The 22,385-nt window shown below is 52.4% G+C and overlaps 2 protein-coding genes across 13 annotated transcripts in view; one reads left to right on the forward strand and one right to left on the reverse strand.

Moving 5' to 3' along the window:
• Positions 1-4,299: 4,299 nt before the first annotated feature.
• On the reverse strand, positions 4,300-14,463 carry ZNF346 (zinc finger protein 346). Of its 2 annotated transcripts, none has more exons than XR_012662132.1 (7): positions 14,060-14,463; positions 13,852-13,955; positions 13,641-13,736; positions 12,447-12,597; positions 10,600-10,839; positions 7,994-8,137; positions 4,300-6,709 (listed from the first exon to the last, which is right to left on the reverse strand). XR_012662132.1 is itself a non-coding variant. In XM_075102537.1 (7 exons), exons 1-7 carry the CDS (start codon positions 14,352-14,354, stop codon positions 6,604-6,606), a joined length of 1,086 nt encoding a protein of 361 aa, XP_074958638.1. In that variant the 5' UTR covers positions 14,355-14,463; the 3' UTR covers positions 4,300-6,603. The 2 variants fall into 2 exon arrangements, 1 of the variants encoding a protein (XP_074958638.1); XM_075102537.1 differs by having other exon boundaries at positions 7,994-8,087.
• Positions 14,464-14,593: 130 nt separating this feature from the next.
• UIMC1 (ubiquitin interaction motif containing 1) overlaps positions 14,594-22,385 on the forward strand; it is a 39,662-nt gene continuing 31,870 nt past the window's right edge. For 8 of the 11 annotated variants that reach the window (XR_012662130.1, XR_012662131.1, XM_075102524.1 and 5 more), the window contains exons 1-2: positions 14,638-14,800; positions 18,996-19,153. Coding sequence is in view for 9 of the 11 variants with exons in the window: in XM_075102524.1 (XP_074958625.1) it covers positions 19,004-19,153 (150 nt within the window). In the remaining 2 variants the exon portion in view is untranslated. Of the gene's footprint in view, positions 14,801-15,756; positions 15,906-18,995; positions 19,154-22,385 lie in introns of those variants that run through there. The other 3 variants (XM_075102526.1, XM_075102530.1, XM_075102525.1) reach the window with 2 other exon arrangements.

Below are 22,385 nucleotides of genomic sequence, written 5' to 3' on the forward strand. Positions count from 1 at the left end.
TCACTGCCGGTGCCATAAAGCTGCTGTGACCCTCATTAGGAGCCCATAACGAAGTGTCGTAAAACCAGGAGGCCGCGAGCCAGGGTTGGAATGGCCCTAATCTGACCCATAAACACTTCGCCTTTGCTTCCCCCGAGCTGCTGCCTGCACCGGCGCGGGCAGACCCACTGTGCCCAGGCCCTGCTGCCTGCCTGCCTGCCCACACATGATCCCCAGGCACGGGAAGAAGCCTGGCCTCAGACCCTCCAAGCCAGCATGGTCCCTGGGCACCTCCTGCCAGTGAGAGGGGCAGAGGGTTCCTGCAACACATGGTCAGGATCCAGCCATGGAGCTGCTCTCCCTCATTGCATTGCTGTCTGCTTCACCATCTTTCTGCTTTCCAGCAAGACTTGCCAGGCCGTGGTGAGCCCTGCATGCAGCCTTGCCCATGCTTGGCATGGATCCTGAGGTCGCATGAGCGGGGTATGGCTGTCACTGTCACCCCCCACCCCATAGGGCCACACTGCCAGGGCCAGGGCACAGCTTTGTCCATGCTGCTCTGGTGCGCAAAATCAGCAACTTCCAGCATGACACGGCTTCACTACAAGAGTTGGTTGGTGCTATGATCTCCCACAGCACTGACCACCCCATGCTGCTCCCCACCTGGGGTGCTGCTCCCCACCCTGGGGTGCTGTTCCCTGCCCCAGGCCACAGGGCACACGGAGAAGTGCCAGGGGCCAGCAGCCCCCAGCAGCTGTTCATTCCTGCCGGCATGTGAAGCGGATGAGAACATCAATTTCACGGAGCAGAAGCCGCCTCTGCAGAGCTCGCAGCGTGCCGGAAGCACAGAAAAATGCTGGGTTCAGCTCAATTCGAACCAAAACCAAATTAAAACCAGAGAGAAGAGGTTGTTCCCAGTGCCGGGAACACTGGGAGAGAGCTGGGATTTGGGGGAGCCCATGGGAGCCACAGCCTGGGATAGGCATGGAGACATCCCTCCCTGTACCCCAGCCAGGTCCCCCAGTGCTGGGTATGGTGCTGGGTGGGAGCAGGGCAAGGGAAGGAGCACTAGCACCTCACCCTATGCCACACCAAGCATCCCTGCCAGGCCAGAGCGATGCCAAGTGCAGGCTGGGGCACAGTGGGGCTGTGCTGCAGGCAGCTGGGAGCTGGTCCCCTCCCTGCTGTGGGGCACGCTGGGCTGGGGGTCAGGCTGCCTGGCTTGATTTATAACAGCAACTGACAGCAAACAAAAAGCCCTTCACAGCAGCGCAGCCCCGCTGCCTGCCACCCGCTGCCGGCAGTACCACCACAGCCTCTGCCACGCCAGCAGCTGAACAAGGGAGGACTGTGCCAGTGCTGGCGTCCCATGCTGCGGATGCACCCCTGCTCCAGCACCCTCCTTTGCTGCCCCGTCCCCCCAGCCCCACAGGTGACTCACATCAGCTGCAGCACCGCAGGGGACACATGCCTGCCCAGCTGCCAAGCCACAGAGGGTGGGAGCTCAGTCACAGTGGGGGTGCCCATGGAGGGAGAACATCCCCAGGGTCCCACAGGTGGGGGAGCGAGTGGGTTGGCACACTGCAGATGGGACAGGGGGACATGCTCTGCCACATGCCCAACTGAGGAGAGGTGACCCCTTCGCCAGACCCTCAGCCTTGCTTAGGTGTGCAGGGCCCCGCAGCAGTGAGCATGCATGAGGGGCTGGGCACACTGGGGCCGGCACACTGGGTCTCCATCCTCCCACCTTTGCCCCTTTCCCCAGGCAGTAAATCATCCTCACTCCCCTCATGAAAGGCCTGTGTATGCACTGCCGGCGCAGGGAGCCTGCCTGGTGCCAACAATATTGCTCTTGGAAGGCAGCCGGGGCTGTGGGAACACAGCCGCCCCTTGTGCCTGGCCCCAGCGCTCGCCGCCACTCCTACTGCAGTGGCACCTGCGGCCAGCATGAGTGCATGCGGCATGGTGGCTCCTGGGGGGGCTGGAGCCCGGGGGGCTCTTTCCTCCTGGAAGTTTCTCTTGGCTTCCCCTGAATGGCTGTTGTTTGGGGCACAGGCTCCCTGGCTCTCCATACCTTGCATGTGCCTGGGGTCTGAGGCTGAGCAAGCTCATGCCACGTGCCAGGGTGATGCGAACGTACCGGCACCAAGGGAGCAGGCCAGCCCCAGAGCACAGGGGCTCCATCCAGCCTTGCCAACCTTGACATTGGCAGCTTCCTGCCCTGGTCATGACCCACTGCCCTTGTATCAGCAAGGACCTGCTGAGGTGGCTGAGCCAGAGGGCCAGGCAGCCCACCCCAGGCCCGGCATGGTGCTCCGCAGGAGCCAGGTCCTGCACCAAGGCGAGCAGCTGGGCTCAGGGCAGCCGCTCCCCGCCAGGCCCTGGTCTCACCTGCCCATCCTTATCTCTGGCAGGGAGGCACTGATGGAGCAACCCAGCCCGGTTAAGGTTTAACCAGCCAGAACTTGGCAAACATGAACCTGCTGTTCCCTCTGGGAAGCGGAGAATGTGGGGCCCGGTGTGGGGGCTGGGGACACTGTGGCTCCAGGCTTAGACCAAGCTCCCAGTGTGGCACAGGAGCACCCACAGATTCAGGCACAGAGGGCTGAGCTGGGAGCATGTGGGGCCAGGCCTGTCCCAGCAGCACAGAGCAGGCAGCCAGCTTTGCCTGCCAGTCCTGTCCCACAGGGCATATGGGGCTCCTCCTGGGAGCAGTGTGGCCACGGCAGGGGTCTGCAAGGCAGAAACGGGGCCACCCCGATGCTCCCAGCCCCTAATCGCAAGCAGGCGCTCGGCCTTGCCTCCACATCTGCACCTGATTTACTTGCTGGAGCCAGCGAGGCCACAAGGGATGGCAGTGGTTGGGGCTGTAGCTGGGTCTGTGCTCCCCCTGGCTGAGGGGGGAACCTGGGGCCCAGCCCCATGCACTGCCAGAGGAGCAGCTGGCTCCTCAGACCGGCAGGCTCCACGGAGCTGGCTGCAGCACAGGCAGGGGACGGCAGCGCTTCCATGGTGGACGTGGCTGGCGGGTGGCTTCATGCCCTGTGCCGTGTCTGCCAGCCCAGAAGGTGCTGGGGCTCAGCCCAGTGTAGGCAGCCAGAGCCCCGGCCCAGCAAGGTGCTGCCCACAGAGGCTCCAGCAGGGTAGATCAGGACTGGGCAGCACTGGCTGCAGCCAGGCAGAGGCACTGGGCTGGCAGCACACTGGCACCAAGGCATAGCCTGGGGACAAGGGCCATGCTCCATCCTCAGCCTCCCCCAGCATGTAGGCTGCTCTCGCCCCACAGCCAGGCTCCAGCTCCCCTCCTGTCATGCTCACGGGTGCTGGGACCACCCAAGAGCAGTCCAGCAGCAGGACAGGCAGTCAGCAGAGCTGGGCCACAAGTGATTTTGGCACCTACCCGGTCTGTGGTTGGAGCACAGGGCTGGGGCCAGCCCAGACCCGCCATGAGCACTGCAGTCCCCACACAGCTGGCAGGGCCACCTGGTTGTGGCTGTCCTGGCACAGCTGCTGCCAGCCATTCTGCCACTGGGGAAGGGGACGTGGCAAGGGTAGAGGCAGCCCAGCAGCCACTGCCACCTACCCTGCACCTGCACCCATGGAAGGGCCAGGAGCTGCCAGACACACCACGGCCCTGCTGTGAGGAGGGAAAGGGGTCAGTGAGGGACAGGCTCACAGCGGCAGGCATGCTGCCCTGGCAGAGCCATGCACCACGGGAGGCAGACACAGCCCATCCCTCCCAGCACTAGCCACATGGCTAATGGCAGTGCCACCCTCATTTGCCAGCACAAGGCCCTGCACTGCTCGTCAGGACACTGGTCCCCTGCACTCTGCCATAGCTCTGCCTGCAGAGGAGCAGGACAGCTGGTCCCAGACACCTGAGCCTGCTCCAGCAAGCGAGCTGCCCTCAATCGAACAGACAGCAGCAGCGCACGCTTGCCATCACACTGCTCCTGCGCTGCTCTTGCAGTGCCAGGGAACAGCCCAGCATCCTGCGGCAGTCATGGATGTTTTCAGCACAAGCTGCACAACAGCTTGCAGAAGTGCCAGCAGTCTCCCAGCCCAGACTGTCTTGTCTTCCCCTTGGTGACTGCGGTGTGCCCAAGGCCTCGCTGACTTGCCAGAGCAGCACAGAGAAAGGCACTTATGGGCTTTGTCTGGACCTCAGGGTGCCATGGGATGACAGCAAGTCCTCGAGGAGGGCAAATGGGAACACAAGCCTCCCACCCCTCCTGAATATTTCAAAGGTGTCTGCATCCTGTTCTTTGAAGTATTGCAAAACCCCAGGAAGGGCTCTAGCAGAAAGACAGCACCCAAAAGTAGTAATAAACACTCTATTTGGAGAGCTTCACCTTAGGGAAACAGCAGATACATAAACACTGTGTACAGGGGAAGGCAAAACTGTCAGTACACAGACAGGAGTGACACACCGGACTGGGCAGTGCTGGAAATGGATCCCTCTTGGTGTCGATGCATAGCACATCTAGCGGGCACCTGCTCAGGTACAGCAGGATGAGAGCTAAGCAGCAGAGACCGGAGTTGGAGGCCATCCAGGGCTACCAGGTGCACAATGCTTCCTTCAGTTCATCGCAACTTTCTGCTCATTGATCAGCTTGCAAGGTTTAAAAGGACTCCCTCTGTAGCAGGCGACTAAGGTCAAACCGCAGCAGTGGTGCAAGACTGGAAAACATTAGGAAGGCAAACCCAGACCAGCAGGAGCCTGTCCTAAGGGAAGATGGCAGATTCTGTGCAGGGTGAAGAAAAACAAAGCTCATGCACAGCCTGGGGTGGGGAAGGGAAGGCACTCACTCCAAGCACTGAGATCAGCAACCAGCTCTCTCTCCCTTTCCTTAACCTGACCAGTGCACACATCAGATTTTGGAAGTGCCTCCGCAGCCTGGCTCTCAGCCCTGTGAAGGCGTCAGCTGCTCTGCTGGCACACAACGCTGGGAGTCAAGGACCCCAGACCGCCTTCCAGGAGCTGCCAGGGCCACACAATGGGAGGCAGCAGCTTGGCTCAGCCCACCCTGGCAGTGCTGTGTGCCTGCGGCCATCGCCCGCACCCCCGCCAGCCCCACAGAGCCCCACCAGGCAGGGAGTCCTTGGAGGGGCCACATCTGCATCCTTCTGCCCCATGGAAGAAAAACAGCAGGATGTTTGCCACAGACTAGCAAAGGCTCAGCTCCACAGAAGTGCTGATGCTGGGACAAAGCTGCAGGGTGCCTGACTCAGAGCACTGGCACTGAACACGAGGCCAGCCCAACACACATGGCTCTAGCAGTGGGCTAGTAGAGAACAGGCAATGCCTTAGCTTAAGGCAAAACATCTAAAGAACTTGTCCAAAACGCACAGCAGTCTCAGATGCCTGCCATTCCTTCCGGGGCCTTTTCTAACCAATCTAGTACATCAGCACCATGAAGAGACCATCAGTCTTAATTTCCATGTTTGAAATATAGAACATCCCTTTTCCAGGATGATACAAATGTCTAAGAACTTGGAAGAGACGGGTTGGGCAAGTAGCATCTAATGAAGGACTAACGAAGGCAGGTTTCCAAAGGATTTGTAGCTTTTCAGTCAGCTAACAAACCGACCAAGTTATACTACAGTTTTCTGCTGCATCTAGATTTATTCCCTCTTTTCCCTTAAAACACTCCTTCCCCAGCGTATTCTGGTGGCAGCAGGGAAAACGCTGCACTTCCATGCAGACCGTGACAGAACTAGCGATGAACTCACCCTGCTCTGCCTTCCTCTGCTGATTGCATTAAGATCTTTGAGATCTCCACCACTGCCAAGTTTGGCTGAGATTGGTGTAAGTGACAGGGGGTAAAGACACACACGGTGAATGATCACGTACACCTGTTTCCATAGGAAACCAGGCTAAACAGTTACTTCCTTCCACGTGGAAATCATCAGATCAGAGGGCTGAGGAGAGCCAGGAGCCCTAACCCCTCTCGCAGCCCTCCACTCCCACCAGCAGCAGTTTGCACACCACAAGTTGTAACTACTTGTTAGACAGACCCAAACAACCCAGCTCCAGAACCAACAGCTGCGGTACTGCACAAAGCTCTGTTGGCAGTAGCTTATGGCATTCTGCACACAAACCGGACGGGAGGAGGCACAGAAAGAGATGCCACGCAGGTTATTCCCTATTTTAGGCCTGAACAAAGCCAGACAACAGGCATAGCGTCCCATCCACGCTGCCTAAGTACTGCTTGCTACAGTCTAGGAGCTCTCCTCCAGCAAAAGCCACCTCTGACTATGAGATGCTGGCCCTCCAGGTGCAGGAATGCATTATTCGCTCTGGTGAGGGAGGAGGTGGCCGCTACCAGCCTGTTGCCAAACCCTCCTTATACCAGATACACACTTCCTCTCACACCACACCCACCTACACAGGAAGCAATTACACAATGAAAACTACTCTAAGGGAGTGAAGTATTTGCTGTCTAGCAAGTCTCTTCCAGCTGGATTCTTTTTCTGACAGATTCAGTCCCCGTTCTGCTCAACGGGTGCATACAGGAGGGTAGGGCTTTGCTTATCCAGAGGGATAATGAAACCATTGTGGGCTGGCAAAGGATGTGCGTTCTTGGGCCACCAACAACTCCAACAAGAGTGCTGCAGCTTGCTCTAGAAGTCTTGGCTGAAATAACTGTAGCCTCCTGGGGCAGTTGACTCTTCCCGGACGTACTGCTGTGGTGGAAACGGTCCGACAACCGGCACTGCTCCTGGCATCCTGGACATCAAAGGGAGCAAGAGAAAGAGAAGGGAAAAAAAAGTCAGAAATGCTCTGAAATCTGCCAGCTGCAATCACTGCTCAGCAGGCATGGCTGTCAGTGGAGCAACAGCGTACTGTAGCCAAATCAACAACTTGCCAGAAAAGCTTCCAAGTGCATCCTTGCCCTCCCTGTGTGTGTGTAAACAGACACCTTTAGCATGGCAGAATTAGCTATTGCACAGTTCAAGGACTGTTAATGAGCTCCCATTACAAAGCCAGTATCCTGGCTCTCTTCAGACTGCAGAAATTGGCCTGGAACAGGACTGAATGGCTGAATCCAGAAGCAGGCTTCTGAAAGGGAGTTGTGTGGTTGCAAAAGCTCAGACAACATCCATGTCCTTAAAGGGAACATTTATGTGTGCGTGTTGGGAACATCCTCAATGTTATCTATTTAGAATGGGACACTTGCTTTTCACTGATCCGGTTGTGCCTTTCAGGAGCTGAAACTTTCCCAGGATGACAGATGGAGGATGTGTCCTCCAACCAAGTACTCCAGAGAGCCAAGGGATCATGAGGCTGTTATTCCAGATAGGCAATAAGAGGTCCCAGCTTTCCACCTGTCCTCTCTGGGAAATTTGGCTAGGAGTATATCCTCACTGCAGGTAGGGTTTCCTAATAGCTCTTTCTTGTAAGCATCTCATTAATGATCCTCTTTTAGCAAAGGCTTTGAAATTAGAGATCTGAACTTTGACAGTGTCCAGAACAAGTATTTTTGGTATTAATCATCTGGCAGCCTAAATTTTTCAGATTAATAATATATGCAGGGGATACCATTATTTAACTCACTAGCTGTGAGAACAAGTTCAGGAATATAGTCTAGGTTTCTGGAGCGTGCTGACTACATGCCAAATTTTAAGACAAGCAACCCCAGGAGAGATTAGAATGGCAAACAGATCTCCATTGAGCCAGTCTTTAATTAAATCAAAATCTCAGTTGTTAGAAAAACGGTGTTTAATGGGTGTCAGGCTGGATCTGCTCACTGCAAAGGTCCACACTGAGGTGAACCATCGACAACCAAAAGCAACGGCAGGGCACTTCTACTTCAGCAGCATTCAGAGCTGTCTGCAGAGGGAGCTGCCGAAGTGAGTCTGCTTCAGGACAAACAGCAAGCTTGCACAAGCCCTGCTGTTCTGCCTGCAAGTCAGCTGGAAGTACACATTCAAAACTACCTCTTAGGTTATATTTAAGCCATTAATTTGAACAGCGAGGCTGGAAACACACTTAGACAAGAATGTTACTTACTGATTCTTGTGTTTGAAGCCACTGATGTGAGCTTGGTACTGCTCTATGGAGTTCAGTACTATGTTACATGTGCTGCAGGGGTACCCCTTCCCAGCTGAAACAGACATCAATGTTAGCACACACAGCTAGCCAACAACTTGGTGCCTGAGGTAGAAACAAGTGAGATAATCCATCACTTGATGTGTTAAACAACCGCTAAACAAAGACAAATAGCAAGTCAATAGCCTGACCAGGCGGGGAGGTCACAGAATCCCACTACCCTACCATGTATCGGCCAGTCACTAAGCCAGAAAAGCTTTCCTGCTCAGAACATGGGTTTGTTTATCTATAAAAATGAAGATGCATTTCCTATAAACAGTTCACAATATTAAGACACAATGAAAGTCTCATCATTAGGACACCAAACCTGATCCTATGCTGCCTTTGCAACTCTCCCAAATTCCCGCTTCTCCTGATTGGTACATCACATAACAGAAAATGAGGGAGATACTTAATTTGTAAGCTTAAAGCGTTTCAATAAAATTAAAAAAAAAAGCAGCCAGAAGAGATTACACACAATGTCCAGTTCCACAGTGCAGTGTTCTGCTAAGCCTTGCTGAGGTGCCAACTGAGAATATTAAGTTCTATCCTCACTCAGTTTGGTTAAAGTCAGTCTATCAGTTAACTGCAAAAAAAAAAGTTGTACTAGACAGATCAATGGTTTTGCATAACATGACAACTGCAGCTGGAATGAAAGTTCGGGAGGTCACAGATACCAAACAGGCGAACATGGCAGCACAGCTCAGCACAAGAGTCTCTAACATGGAAAAATCCTGGCAGTTGTCCTCAAGACATTAAGCGCTCCTGAATTTTGGCTCACTGGGGAAGGGCTCTGCCTGGGAGTCTCACAAAGAAAACATTTCCTTAAGGTGAAAGAGGAGACCCACCCCAGGGGAGCAGAGCAGCATAATTCACTGAGTGAGATGCACAACACATGATATAGCAGACATTTCCCCACCTGGCTGCTGCACCTCAGAGAGATTCCAGACTCTAGTGGGTCATTCAACTCTCAGAACAGAGCTGGACCTGGGCGGGAAAGGTCAGAGAGGCAGTTACAGCCCTTATGCCTGCCTCCCTGCATGACAGAGGTCAAGATCTCTCTGCTGCAAATCCAGCAAACACGTGTGTGCACAAGTTGTCTAAATGGCATTCCTGCACCCCAAATGGGTGGCTCCTAGAGGAACTTTAAGCAGAAGAACACCTCGGTGTTGCACTGCGAAGAGCACATCTTTATCTGCTGCCAGCCAGATCTCAGCAGAGAGGAGTTTAGGGACAGGCGTGGCTGTCACCACACAGAGATGGGCAAAGACAGTGAGAGAAAACATCCCTGACTGCAGCCCATCGCATCCGCGTGGCCCCTGATTACGGCCCAGGCTCTGAAACCTTGCCTGTACAGGTTAAGTGCCTTGGAGATGTGGATGTGGGTACTCTGGTTCTGCCAGCACTTCATGGGAGACATCACTCATGCAGGCAAGGTCACTGCCCACCTACCCAGCCTGCCTGGGCTGGGGCTCCTGCCACTGTCAGCGCCTGAGTCACACTAAAGTTGAACCATTCATCAGGCTCCACTAATTAGGTAAAGAGCAGATGTAGAATGCTAGATACCAAGCACCTTTCCCATCTCCCACACGACTATGCAATGTGGGAGAGAGTATTACTTGGATAATTGAGCCTCATTTTTCCAAAGTTCTACCAGTATCTAAAGGTGGCCTGCAAAGAATTAGAATAATTAATCTTCTGCTTGTGTGGGTTTTTATGACAGAGGAAAACACCCTTGAAGATTTTAAGATGATTTGTCTGCTTATTATTTACCTCAAGCATTCAGCAGGTACTAGACTTCCTGGTCCAACAGAAGGCTACTGGGAGGAACAAGGGAGTTTACTGTGAGCTCCTAATGCTTTCACTGGACTCCAAGGGCTTTCATCATGTAGAAGTGCTCATAAGCAGCAGATCATAAACCAAATGAGTTTTAACTGTCTGCCTGAAGTTCCTCCTTAATAGCTCTCTTTTTTTCCCCCCCACTTTCCTGCTTGCTCCAGAGAGAGTTGCATTAGTTCATCAGATGGAAGTGCCCGCACAGAGGCAGAAAGGCATGAAGGGAGAAATCTCTCTGGCTTTCATGAGCTTTGAAGCAGCAGGTGCAGTTAAACCTATTTCTTCCATCTTTGGCTAGTCACCTCCAAAGACATTTTTTAAACATCAAATGCCACTTTTATCTTTCTATTTTGGATGCAATCCACCTAGCTAGAAACAGTACTGGCCAAAATCCCTGGATTATCCACACAGAGAATAAAAAGGACACAACCCCGATTAGAAAACATTGCAAAGCACAGCCCAAAGCTTGTCACAAGTAGCTACAGTCTAAAACCTCTCTTGCTGCCAGGGGGGTTACAACACCAACCAAACCAATCTTACAGTGTAGAGGTGGATAATCAAGATCCCCACCACAAGAATTCTTCCCTGCTCCCTCCGCATGGACTCTCTTGTCCCAAGACCTGTCAGACACATACTGCTACTCTCCTGCCCTGCTCTCCAGCTATTTATTAGCCTGCCTGCTGAGAACTCACCCATGAAGGACGATGCTGGTGCATCAGGGGTTCGGCCATAGTGTGCCATCAGCTTGTGTTTGGTCTCCTGCTTTCTGTGCTTCTTGCCTACATAATGCTGTTTTGCCATAAGGGGGTTGTTGAAAGTGGCATGGCAGAGGCTACAGAACTTGTCTGGGTCAGTAATGTCCTTGTTCTCTTCGTTAGAAGACACAGTAGAGGTGGAGAGGGTAGCAGGATGTTTCTGTGGGGACACAGCTTCTGTAGGGTGAATCCGAACTCTTGGTCAGTCACAGAACTCAGAGGTAGAAAACAGTCACTTTATCTCCCCAAAACCCAGATTAAAAAAAAAAATCCGCTACACCTAAAACCCAAACTCAGACAGAGAACATAAGACATGTAGATAAATTCACATTACTCCTACCTCTTCCCTTAATACTACAGAATTGAAAGGCATGTGGTAAGACAAGTCAAAGTAGGCCAGTAAAACCTTCAGGGTTGAAAAAAAACCCAAGAGATTTGCATATTTCTCCTTAGTGGAGTTAACTAAGCATGGCTATATTCAAGAAATGCTGGACACGAATGAGCTTCCACCTACTATTATTACCACCCAGCTAGAACACGGGTACAAGCCCCTGCACAGCAGAGGCAAGCGGGTTTCTGGAAACGCTGTGCAGCTGCAGGACTTGATCCTGAGCTGATGTCATGAGGAGTTTTGCCTGAGAAATAGCATGAATGGGACATGGTCTGATGGAGTGAATCTACAGAGAGGTGAGAAGCAGCTGTTCCGTGTGATGGGGAAACCTGCACCCTCTCATTATGGGGTACCAAAGACCAGAGTGAGGAACCTTCTAAGGACCAGAGAGCTCCCTAGAGACCAGCGAGTGCCGAAACAGCAGGTACGCACCAGACCACTTGTGTATATCCACCCCTTCCTGAAGGCTCCTCTCATACCCAAAAGAAAGGGCTGCAAAGAACAAAAACATCCCACGGGCCACCCTGACCCCAGAGGTGGCTTCGCTGTGTGCACATAACCTAGCAAAGACATGAGGATACCCCGGGATGGACAGTTTCTGCCTGGAAGATCCCAGCTCAGAGCCAGCACAAGCCACCATCCTCAGATGCACTCAAAAGCTGTGTTTTCCCTCCATCCTGACCACCTAACAGCGCCCCAGGCTGCCAGCTGCCCCTGCTCTTCCTGGACAGAGGGTCTCCCTCTCCACCCAATGGGCCTTTCTGTCTGCTAGCAAAGGGATGGAGCACACAGGCAGCCACACCCGAGGTCTACCTGGACTGTATCCTGTCACGAGAGCTGTCAATGGCAGCTGCCACAGGAAAAAACACAAGGTCAGGACAAGCACATACTGATCCTTCCTAGCCACACTCTCCCAGTCCCCAGCTATCTGCAGCTCACAAGTCCCTGAACTTCAAAGGCTACACCTTTGTAGTTGAGCTGCCCTAATGAATTTGCCTTAGTGAAGTTTCACCAGTCACTTCAGTCCCTGTAAGCTTTTAGCGAGCATCCTATCCTGTGACAGGCATTTCTGCAGCTCAACGTCATGCTCCCTGAAGAGTGGCTCTCTCCTGGTCCCCGCACACAGGAATGGGTACAACACTGCTGCAAGCTGCATTTCTCCCAAACAAAGCAAAACAAAAAACCACATCACTTTTAGCCAATGCCAGCCCACCAAGCAGGCTGCTGAGAGAGGCCATGTCTCTAGAAGTGCACTGCTGGCTTACTCTGTTTCACGGTAGAGAGTACGCACATCCTCACAAGAGCTTACACTTGGGGTCCAATGAACCTCTTAACTTTTTTATTGCTTGAACAGCCCCTTGGTACAACACAAAGGCGCTGCAGACAATCATACCTTCCACTTTGGGGGACTGCTGCTTCATGTTCTTGGCGTGAGTCTTGCCCAAGTAGTGAGATGTTGCCACAGCCGGAGAGGAAAAGGTCATGTTGCAGATGGGACAACACTTGTTCCTGTCTTCCCCACTGCTGCCTTCCTGCTTGCTGTCCTGTGCACACAGGATCGCAGGGTGGCTGAGGTTGGGAGGGGCCTCTGCAGGTCACCTCATCCAACCTTCTTGTTATGAGAAGAAATACTAAGGCTTGGGGGGGGTCTAAGAAAACGAAGTAATTAGAGACATTTTGGTGTTCAGTTGAAGAAGTGTGACTGAGAAGGGCTTCCATAATGCAGCATCATCCTCTCCTTCATTGGTCAGTGCTCTTGCACCAGATTACTTTTTCTAATCTGTTAGGGAACCGCTCCAGGCAGAGGTGCAGCCCTGGCCTGCATGGGTTAAGGACGAGGTTAAGCATGTGGCTGCCAGAATTGGAACAGGCAGCCTTCTACGCTGCCAGGTGTGAACCAAGCAACAGAAACATTGTTATCAGCTGGGTCATCTGCAACATGATGCCAATGGAGCAGGCAGCAGCACTCCTCCCTAAGCCTAACACTATGTGAGAAGGCATCTGCCTTTATCCCCCTCCCCGCTGCTGCAAATGTTGGAGAGTTAGGGATTAAAGCTGAAGCAATCATAAAAGTAGACTTTCCCAAACGAGTCACAGGGCAGACAATGGCCCAGAGGAACACAGAGCCTTTACTGACAAACAGACCCCAGTTACTGGCCAAGGAAAGCTAAATAAGTAAAAAAAAAAAAAAACCCAAACAAAACAGGATTGCTTTGGAAAGAGAATTCGACTAGATGCTCAACCCAACGTATTCTCTGTGGTGGTAAAGGTTATACAATCATATTCCTAACAAGTTGTCCTTCTTATTTGCTTTTCCCTGCCCTTTCAAGCAAGACTATAATTAAAAGGCAATGTGCGCGTGTTTAAACAGGGAAGATGTACTCAGGGAGACTGCTTAACTGGGAAGGGCAGCAAGAACCATGATTGCCAAGACAAGGCCTGGCAACACACCTGCCATCGAGTTGTTCAGTTCTCACAATGCCCTTCCCAAGAGCATTTTCTTCATTCATTCATAAAGACACCCAGGCCACACAACAGTCTTTAACCCAGCAGGTCCCACTCAGCAGTTATTTATGCTCCCCCTCACCTGCTTTGCATCCAGCCTCATCTTCTTCCCGTGGGTGAGCTCCTCTCCACCGTGGATGGACAGGTACCGCCTCACCTTGTTAGCGTGCTTCTTGCTCTGGAGAAAGCAGAGAGAAACCCGCCCGCCCCACGGCTCAGCACCCCTGTGCTCAGCACCCCTGTGCTCAGCACCCCGCCATGCCCGGTGGCGGCGGGGGCTTCCCGCTCCCTACCTGGTAGTGGGCCAGCCTCTGGGACTCGGAGATGAGCAGGGCGCTGCACACCTTGCACTGGGCCTCGGTGAAGATGTGCCCGTTCTCCCGGATCAGGCGGTCCACTATAACGAGGGTGGGGGGAGGCGGGCACAACCAGGGCGTCAGCGGCACCGACCGGGGCCCGGCCGCCCCCCCGCCCCGGCTTGCTCGCCCCGCGGCTCCTCACCTGCCTCCTTGCCCACCGGCAGCCCCGCGGCGTCCCCGTTGCTACCCGCCCCGTCCGCCATCGCCGCCGCCGCCGGCCCCGCCCCTCTCCGCCTCCCGCCGCTCTCGCGAGAGGCCGCCCCTCCGTTGCTGGGCTCGGGGGGGCGTGGGGGCGGCCTCTCGCGAGAGCGCCTTCCATTGACGGAAAGGGAGGCGGTGGCGGCCATGCCTGTTGTGGGCACGGGCGGCGGCTCCTCGGGCCCCCGCTTGCCCGCCCTCGCCGCCGTCCAGTCTTTGCAGGCGCTTAAATGACACATGGCAGTTACTGCAGTGACAGCGTTAAGCCTAGGGGTAACTCCTGTGGCACCGACGCTCCGCAGGAGAGGGGCAGGTGAAGGTTCCCCCCACACGGTGCTCGCCTTCTCCCAGGGAAACGGCGCTCAACTCCGAGCTGAGAAAATGGCGACAGCGCCAGCACCTCCCGCCGCGCCTCAGGCCGAGGCGGCGGGGCCCGCCCACGACATGGCGCCGCCCGCTTCACTGCCCCTCCTGGTCACGTGAGGCACCGCGAAGCCGCAGCCGCCATTTTGGGTGAGGGCAATGAGGCCTCCGCCGCCAACTTGAGTGCGGGTGAGAGACCCGCTGACCGGGGTCGGGGCGGCGGGGCGGCCCGGCGGGGAGGCAGCGGCGCCGCCGCCTGTCGCCACTGCAACGGGGCGGCCCGGTGGGGGCGGGGTGCCGGCCCGCGGGAGGCCCGGGCCCGGTGAGTACCTGTGCCACGCGGGGCCTGCCGCACCGCTCCGCGCCGGGCCCGCTGCCCCGGGGTTCGCCCGGGGTCAGTCCGCCGCGGGACTCCCGGGGCCGGGCACCGAACCCCTCCGGCCCGGAGTCGTCTCTTTCCCCCCGGGGGGGATCCCGGGGCTAGTCCCCCAGCATACCGACCGGCCCACGCCCCCTGTGATCCCGGGACCGGCCCCCTAGTGCCAGCCCTGTCCCCGGGGGGAAGGGACGCCCAGTATCCTTCCCCTCAAGGGCTGTTCCCCAGTCCCTTGCCCTGGAGGGAAACCTGGTATTGTGGTTCTTCCCCTGGGGACACCCTGGAACTCCCCTCTCAGAGTAGCCCCCGGGGAGGGCACCCCAAAACCGGCCCCCTAGAGCCCTGCCCTGTCCCCGTCTCCTGAGGCGTCCCCCGGGAACAGCTGCTGCCCCTCCCGTTTCCCCCGCCAGGGCTGGCTCCCTCCGCTTCTCCTGGGGCAGCCCCAGCTCACCTTGATTTACCCCGCCTGTGGCTGCTCCCCTTCCTCCCGGGTTCACCCCCCATCCCACCCGGGACCCCCCTGCTTCCTCCCCAGGGTAACGCTTGCGGAGTAGCCCTGACCCTTCCCTTGTCGCTTTCCCTGCAGAGCCCTCCGTGCCCGAGGGCAGCGGGTTGGGAAGGGGATGGGGGACCTCGGACGGGTGCTGGGGAGAGGGCTGCTCTCCCCCCCACGCAGGGCTTGTTCTTGGAGAAGGGAGAGGTGTTGTGAGCAGGACTTGCTTGGGCTGGGCTGGAGGGAAGCTGAGTAGTTAGCATCTCCCGCAGAGCTCAGCGGTGTTTGCAGATGCACAGTGCTCGGGCACGCGTGGCCTCTGCGGTCCCTGTGTCCCTTCTCGTGAAGAGCCAGCTCTATAAATGGATAAATCCTGTAAACAATTCCTCTCCCCCTGTGGCGCTGTGAGCCCTCGTGTCCTGCCGGTCGCAGAGCACCAGCTGCGCCCTGCGTGCCGGGTCGAGCCGAGGTTCCGGGGTGACATCTCCAGGGAGCTGTGCAGCGCTGACCTGCGGGAGCGCGGAGCTGCCGGGGAGCATCGTGCCTTTTCTTCCTGAGGTGGGGGGAGTTGTTTACAAAGCGACAGCATGTGTCTCAAACGGCTCAGAAACTCATCCGGGGATGAGAGTCATTCATTTTTGGCTTCATTTTCAAGCATTTTTCAAGCTGTCACAGCTTGGCAGGTCTGTAGCTGCAGTGTCAAGATTTAGAATTATTCTGTCGGTAATTGCTTTCTGATTCATCAAAATGATAGATGAGAGGGAAAATGACAAATAATCACAAGTTGGGGATCTTCAAGGATATCCCTAAAAATGTGACTGGAGAAGCATGGCACGTGTGAGTCCCTTGTCAGGAGGTCACCTTTGCTGTCAGAGCATTTACAAAAAAATTCTCTTAGATTCAGAGTTGGAAAAAACCCTGCATAACTGGAAAACGAGTCAGTGAGCCAAGCTCACAGTAGTTTTAGATAATTCAGTCTTTGGCCTTTTTTGCTGAGTCTGAAAGCAGGTATCATCACCTCAGGTACTAGCAACTGTCCTTTCCAAGAGCGCTAAAAGCAAAATAAAGCTTCTGTGCTTAACTCCCCTACCTGAAGAGGGTGTGTGTGCTCTGATGTGTGTTTTCTTCCCTCAGTTACACCAGCTTGTCTAAAAAATGCTATTACTACTCTGCCGCTCATACCCTCAGACTAGCACAGCTACAAGTGATCTCTTGCTTGTCTTGTTCCCTTAGTTACATTTACAGAGACTTTCTTTGCCACAAGTCCCTTCATTTTCAGAAGCGTTGTGGGAGTTGTGTGGTTACATCTCTTCGATTTTTTTTTTTTTTTTTTTCCTTTCCTTTGAATGTTGAAGGTAGGTGACTCATCATAACTCCAGCTGATATTTCTCAGTGATCTCTTATTTAGCACAATGCATCAAGCAGAAGATGTATCGCAGTCAGAGAGCTGGTGATACCAGTGAGGATTTAAAAAAAAAAAAAAAAACACAACAAAAAAACAAAACAGTGTGGCAGTCGCTTGTTGCTGTTTGCTTTTGTTTTGGTGGTAAAAAGGTTTCCAGGCTGTCTCTCCAAAACCAGAGTGACCCTGCTTAGGCTTATGTACTGGAGGCACAGGCCTCTCCAACACGCCTCCCCATTGTCGTGCCAAAACGCCTGTTTGTGTATTTTTTTTTCTGATAAGGTAGTGTTCCTCACCGCAATGGATGCCCTTTGTGGGGGCAATTCTCAGCAGCTGGGTGTGAGGCTTGGCTCATCTGTCCGTTTGGAGCAAAAAAAATGGAGAAAGTGTAATTGGGATATTCCAACAAGAGCTGAGTTCAGCTCAGCTGGAGCAGAATAGCTTTGTTTCGCAAGAGTCAGTGTTTTTCCAAAAGCAGTGATTGTTTTTATTTCCCCTTCCTAAACAGACCAACATTTGTGGACTGCAGTGGTGGTTGCAGTTACTTCTGGAGCTGTGCATGCCATTAGTACAATATTCTGTCTTCAGAGGGCTGAGCAAACCTTAAGTGCAAATCATGACTCACCGGGATAATCATCTTTTGTCTCTAGGCATGTGGGTGCATGTATTTGCAAAGGAAGGGTGGCAGAGAGACTAAGGGAGCTTTTAAAGGCTGCAGATAGTGGGAAGGGAATGCATGTATTCCTCTCGGCCTCACCTTGCAGCCTTGGACTGTAGATGGAGCAGTGCACTGCTGTTCTTAGTGCTGATGGGGATTTTGAACTTCTTGCTTGTTAGCATTTCTACACAGCGGTTGGGCTCTTTGGAATCCTGTAGTGTTACAGAGGAGGGTTTGGCTCTATATCAGGTAATTTAGGGTCTTTGTTGCATCTTCCCTTACTCTTATTTTGGATCTAAGCAGCACACTTGAGCTTTTTCAGTGATCTTAAAGGAAGGCAGAATGATCCTGTGGAAGGACACTGGTCTGGGAACCGGCCGACTTGACTTGCTTTTTCAGCTATGCCGTTCTCTGGTGTGTTACGAGGGGCTTGTTGCTTAACCACTCCGCATGTGTTTAGTTCTAACTTAAACAGAGCTGATTGTGCTCAGCCTGCTTTGTAAGGTGCTCTTATATCACAGTTCAGGAAGCACCAAATGTTGTTGTCGAGTTATTTGCCGAATGGCAAACGTAGACAGGAAAGGGTGGAAAATCTCTCTGCTGTGTCCGGCTGTTCTCGTCCTGCTGCTCTTGTTCCACAAGATCTCTTCCTGATCCTCTTGTCTGAGTCGTTTTTGATCAAAGCAGCTAACGCTTGTTGTGCATCTCTCTCCAACAGTCTATGGGCTGGCAAGGAAAGGAGATGCTGAAGTACTAGCTTGCATTGTGTGGGCACCTGCCCTCAATTGTGCTGCTCATAGAGCACTCAGGTTTGCACTAATAACGCTCAGCAGGTTCCTCACTGCTTGTCAAGTGCCTTCTTTAATATGAATGGTTCGGGCATGTCTGCGCGGAGGACTTCCGGAGGCTGCTGCTCATTGAGAAATCTGGGCTGTGAGATAAACCTGTTGTCTTGTTTCCAACCTGCCTACTGCCATTGCCTGTGTTCTCCCTTTTTGTAGTGCTGGTGCAGCCTTCCACGGAGCTGCTATGCTGAGAGCAAAACAGCATCCTTTGAGGAACATGCCTTTCCCCCTTGTTTTGTTGAACATAAAAGCTGACAAATGGCTGTGCTGCAGTGGCTTCTTGTTCTGGTGTGCAAACTCCAGCTTGGTCTGCTGCCACAGCCTGGTTTGTTCTGCAACAGGACCGTGAAGCTGTGGGGCTGAGGAGGGGAAGTTCCAGGTTGTGTGGGGGGGTGAGAGACCTGCTGGGAAGTGATGCTTTGGAGCAGTTTGCTGAGGAGTTTTAACAGGAGAAGCAAAGAGGAAGGCCTTGTTGCTTTGGAGCAAGGGCATTCAGAGTGCTGTGGACTGTGTTGCTGTTCCCCTGAAACGCCTTTTTAGCAATCAGCTATAATCAAGTATTCTTAACTAGATGAGTGGTGACTAGTACATGTGGCTCCCAGTAATACTAAATCCACCATGCTTTGTAATAAGGTTCTAATGCCTAGGGTATTTTGCCTAAAAAGAGCAAAAGAAGGATGGCTGTTAGGGGAAATCTAAAGCAGAAAGAAACAAATGGCTTTTAATCTTTCCCTGTCTTTCAGAGTGAAGGATGCCGAGGAGGAAGAAGCCCACAGAGGGCCTGGACTCTCGAGGTCAGGATGGGGAGGAAGAGGAGGAAGAGAAAAGGAACACAGCCATTGCCAAGAGGCAGCGCAGTTTTGTGGATGCATTTATTGTTATATCTGACAGTGATGGAGAGGTCAGTGATCAGCTTGTGGTGTCCAGAGCCTGTGCTGGGCCCTGCTGTTGCAGGAGGATGCCCGAGCATTCCGCGCTGGTATGTGCTGGGGTCAGGCTTTGCACAGAGGGTATTGTGCCATTCCTTTTCTTACATATGAGATGAATCAAATCCTATTTGACTGGGTAATGAATGGCGTGCTTCATGAGGGTGAGTTATGAGTCTGGGATTTGATAACTAAATCCTCTCAGAAGTGAATTTGAAACGTAATTTGAAAGTAACCTTTCCTCAATCCCTTTACAAATCTTTTTTTCATAATTTTATTTGATCGATTTCCAGCTAAACCATAGAAACATGATTCTGTATTATGTGCAGATAGATAAGAAAATGATTCAGAGCACAGGCTTGCAAGTAGCTCAGAGAGAGCTGGTGTCTGGTAAACTGATTCTGAATTACAGAAGCCTGAGTTTTTAACCCACTTCCATAGGGTGTAAAGGTGAACTGTGGTGTGGGTGCGCCTGGCTAATACATAAAGGCTCAGATTAGTGATCCCTAGTGTTGTCTTACAAACATCAGCCTTACCCTAAAAGATTGAAATGTCTGTGTCTGTTACACTGATGTTGGGATGAGTGCAGGAACTCCTGCCTGTGGGAAACCCAGAGCCCTGAGAATCTGTCCTCAACTTAGTGAGGTGCATGAGAGGAAATTATTAGAATAAATTTTTTAATATATGACTGTCTTGCTCTGTCTTGCTGGTGACTGGGGATCCTAAGCTGCTTTTTGTAATTCTACCATTTTCAAAAGCATTTCAGTTCACTCTCAATCTGTAGATCTTAAATCAAGTCCCTTTTGCTCCCACATCTGCAGCATGCTTCTCTGCAATAAGGCGATTATCATGTAAGGAGGGGAAAAGCACTAGAAATAAACAGTAAGAAGCTGTAGGGCAAATGATATTGGATGTTTTCTTCTTCACATTGTTTGAATTCTTTTCCATTGGGAAATTCCCTGAAAGAAATGGAACATATGGCAGTAATAGTTCAGTGGGGTTAAACCCTTAGCTCTGCAATATGCTAAGTTAACTTCAGATGTCTGCTGCATCACTGGCCTTTATTGTGAAACCTATAAGGAAAAAAGAAATCAGCAGCTATAAGAGCTGCTGCAGTACATAAAAGATCAGGACCTGTTATTGTCTGCAATTATTCATCTCAATGTGCACGTATCTGAAAAAGAGGAAACAAACGTCTCTTAAAACACATCTATAAAAAGGTTAGGCTCCCTGACTGTTCTGTAAGTTTGTCTATAAACAATAAATTCTACTGGCATAATCAGTCATATTACAGAAAAGGATGTGCTCAGAGAGGCCGTTAAAGAACCAATTAGGTTCTGTTTAAGTGACAACAGTTCAGTCAGTTGAATGAGTGGATTTATTCAGTTCAGTCTCTTTCTTTCTGTGAGTCATCAGCTTCCAGATCCAGTGCCTCAGTCTCTTGTCGTGTTGTTTTCTGCAAAATCAAACCCAAAAAAGTGATTTACTTGGGATCTCAAAAAAATAACTGTCTGGCTTCTATAACTGTCTCAGCTCTTCAGTGTACATCACGTTGAATTTCAATTTTGAACCTTGTAACTGTTGTTCTTGCTCTAGTAAGACCTTGTTATGTGTTCAAGAAGAGGTGTGGGAAGCTCAGATCAATAGCAATTTTAGAGAACAATACATTCTCAATTAATCTTGCATCTGTTAGGACATGGTTCCTTATGAATCAAAAGCTACAAGGACAATTTGGGCATCATTGATTCGATGGCTTTCTTCGTTGGCAGTCTCTTGGCAGGTATCTATAGAACAAGTCCCTAGTTCTGCTTCCAGACCAGCAGATCTTGTAGCAGCTGCACCTGGAAAGCCTCCAGCTTCTCACTTTTGATGATCTTTGGCAGACTGCCTCTCCCAGGAATTTTTCAGTCATGCTGGATTATCAAGCTCATCCATGTTATTTTGCCAAGTTTTCTTTCTTTGCTCATGTCTATGCTGTGGCATCTGCAGAGCTGCATCAGAAGGAAGTTTTCTGGACATGGGGCTTTCTGATCTCTGCCATATATAATCTGGATTCAGGAAATACTTGTGGTTTGGTTTGTTGTGTGGGTTTGGTTTTTTCTTTTGGAAGGGTCAGATGAAATAAGAACAGTCTCTCTGGATTTGTGGAAAGAAGAGGAGATGACCTTCTTTGTGCAGACTATGTCTCTAAAACACAGACATGACGAATGAGCAAAGTGGTTCATGTCTCCCCTGACACTTTAAATCCTGCGGGGAATTGGTTGCCCATGCCAGAAGATGGGTGGTCATTCACAAATACACGTTATTTCAAAGAATGCCCGAGGAAGCTCTCTCCAAGCATAGCAGCTCCTGGTCTGTCTTATGAGCCTCCTTCTTGAACTGGGCTGTTGATAAAGCCTCTTTGACCCCCAAGGCTCTGTGAAGCCATGTCTGAAAGGTGATTGTCACCCAGCAAGAGGCCTGGCCAAGCAAACCATTGAGCACAGCCAGAGGCCCAGTAGTTGTGCTAACCTCTTTGACGATCGGCAGCCTTCAGTGCAGTTGATCCCAAAACACTGCTGATCTGCTGTGAGGCCTATCAGAAGGCTCTGATTTTCCTGGGTAAGATCCTTTGGGAGCTTTGAGAGTACTTGCCTCCACTCATAGAGTTTACACGAAGTCTCACAAGCTCTTTCTGCCAGCCCTTGGGGAACATGACAAGACTCCAGGGTGACAGTGCCACCTCTTTCTGCATGGCATCCAGCACCTGTCTTCCCTTTGGTGTGGAACATCGCTTTGCCTGAGCATTCCTGTGTTTGGAGATACTCACATTCTGGGTAAATAGCAGTGTGTGTTGATGTTCTAGATCAGACGTTGGTTTTGCTAGGAAGAGGGAGGAGTGTTTGGGCATTGCCTGGAACAGCCAGCCCCCACCCTGTCCTGTGCTCCATCAACTGTGGCAGTAGGCACTCATCTTGGAACCAGGTATGGCCTGAGGGACACCTTGCTATGGAGAAGATGGTGCTGGAAATGTCACAGCTAGGATGGCAGTCCCCACCTCACACTGCTGACCATCCGAGGGAAGCAGAGCCATGTGGGAGTATTGCTGCAGCACCTGGTTGTCCCCATGGGCTCCGCTGTGGTACCGAGGGACCCAGTGCCTCGAGTTCCCAGAGGAGAAGGCAGTGCGAGTGTGCTCCCACAGAGGCTTGGCGGCTCTGCTGTGCT

This window comes from Phalacrocorax aristotelis, chromosome 8, assembly GCF_949628215.1.
Source record: "Phalacrocorax aristotelis chromosome 8, bGulAri2.1, whole genome shotgun sequence".
In the NCBI taxonomy this organism is placed as follows: Eukaryota; Metazoa; Chordata; class Aves; order Suliformes; family Phalacrocoracidae; genus Phalacrocorax; species Phalacrocorax aristotelis.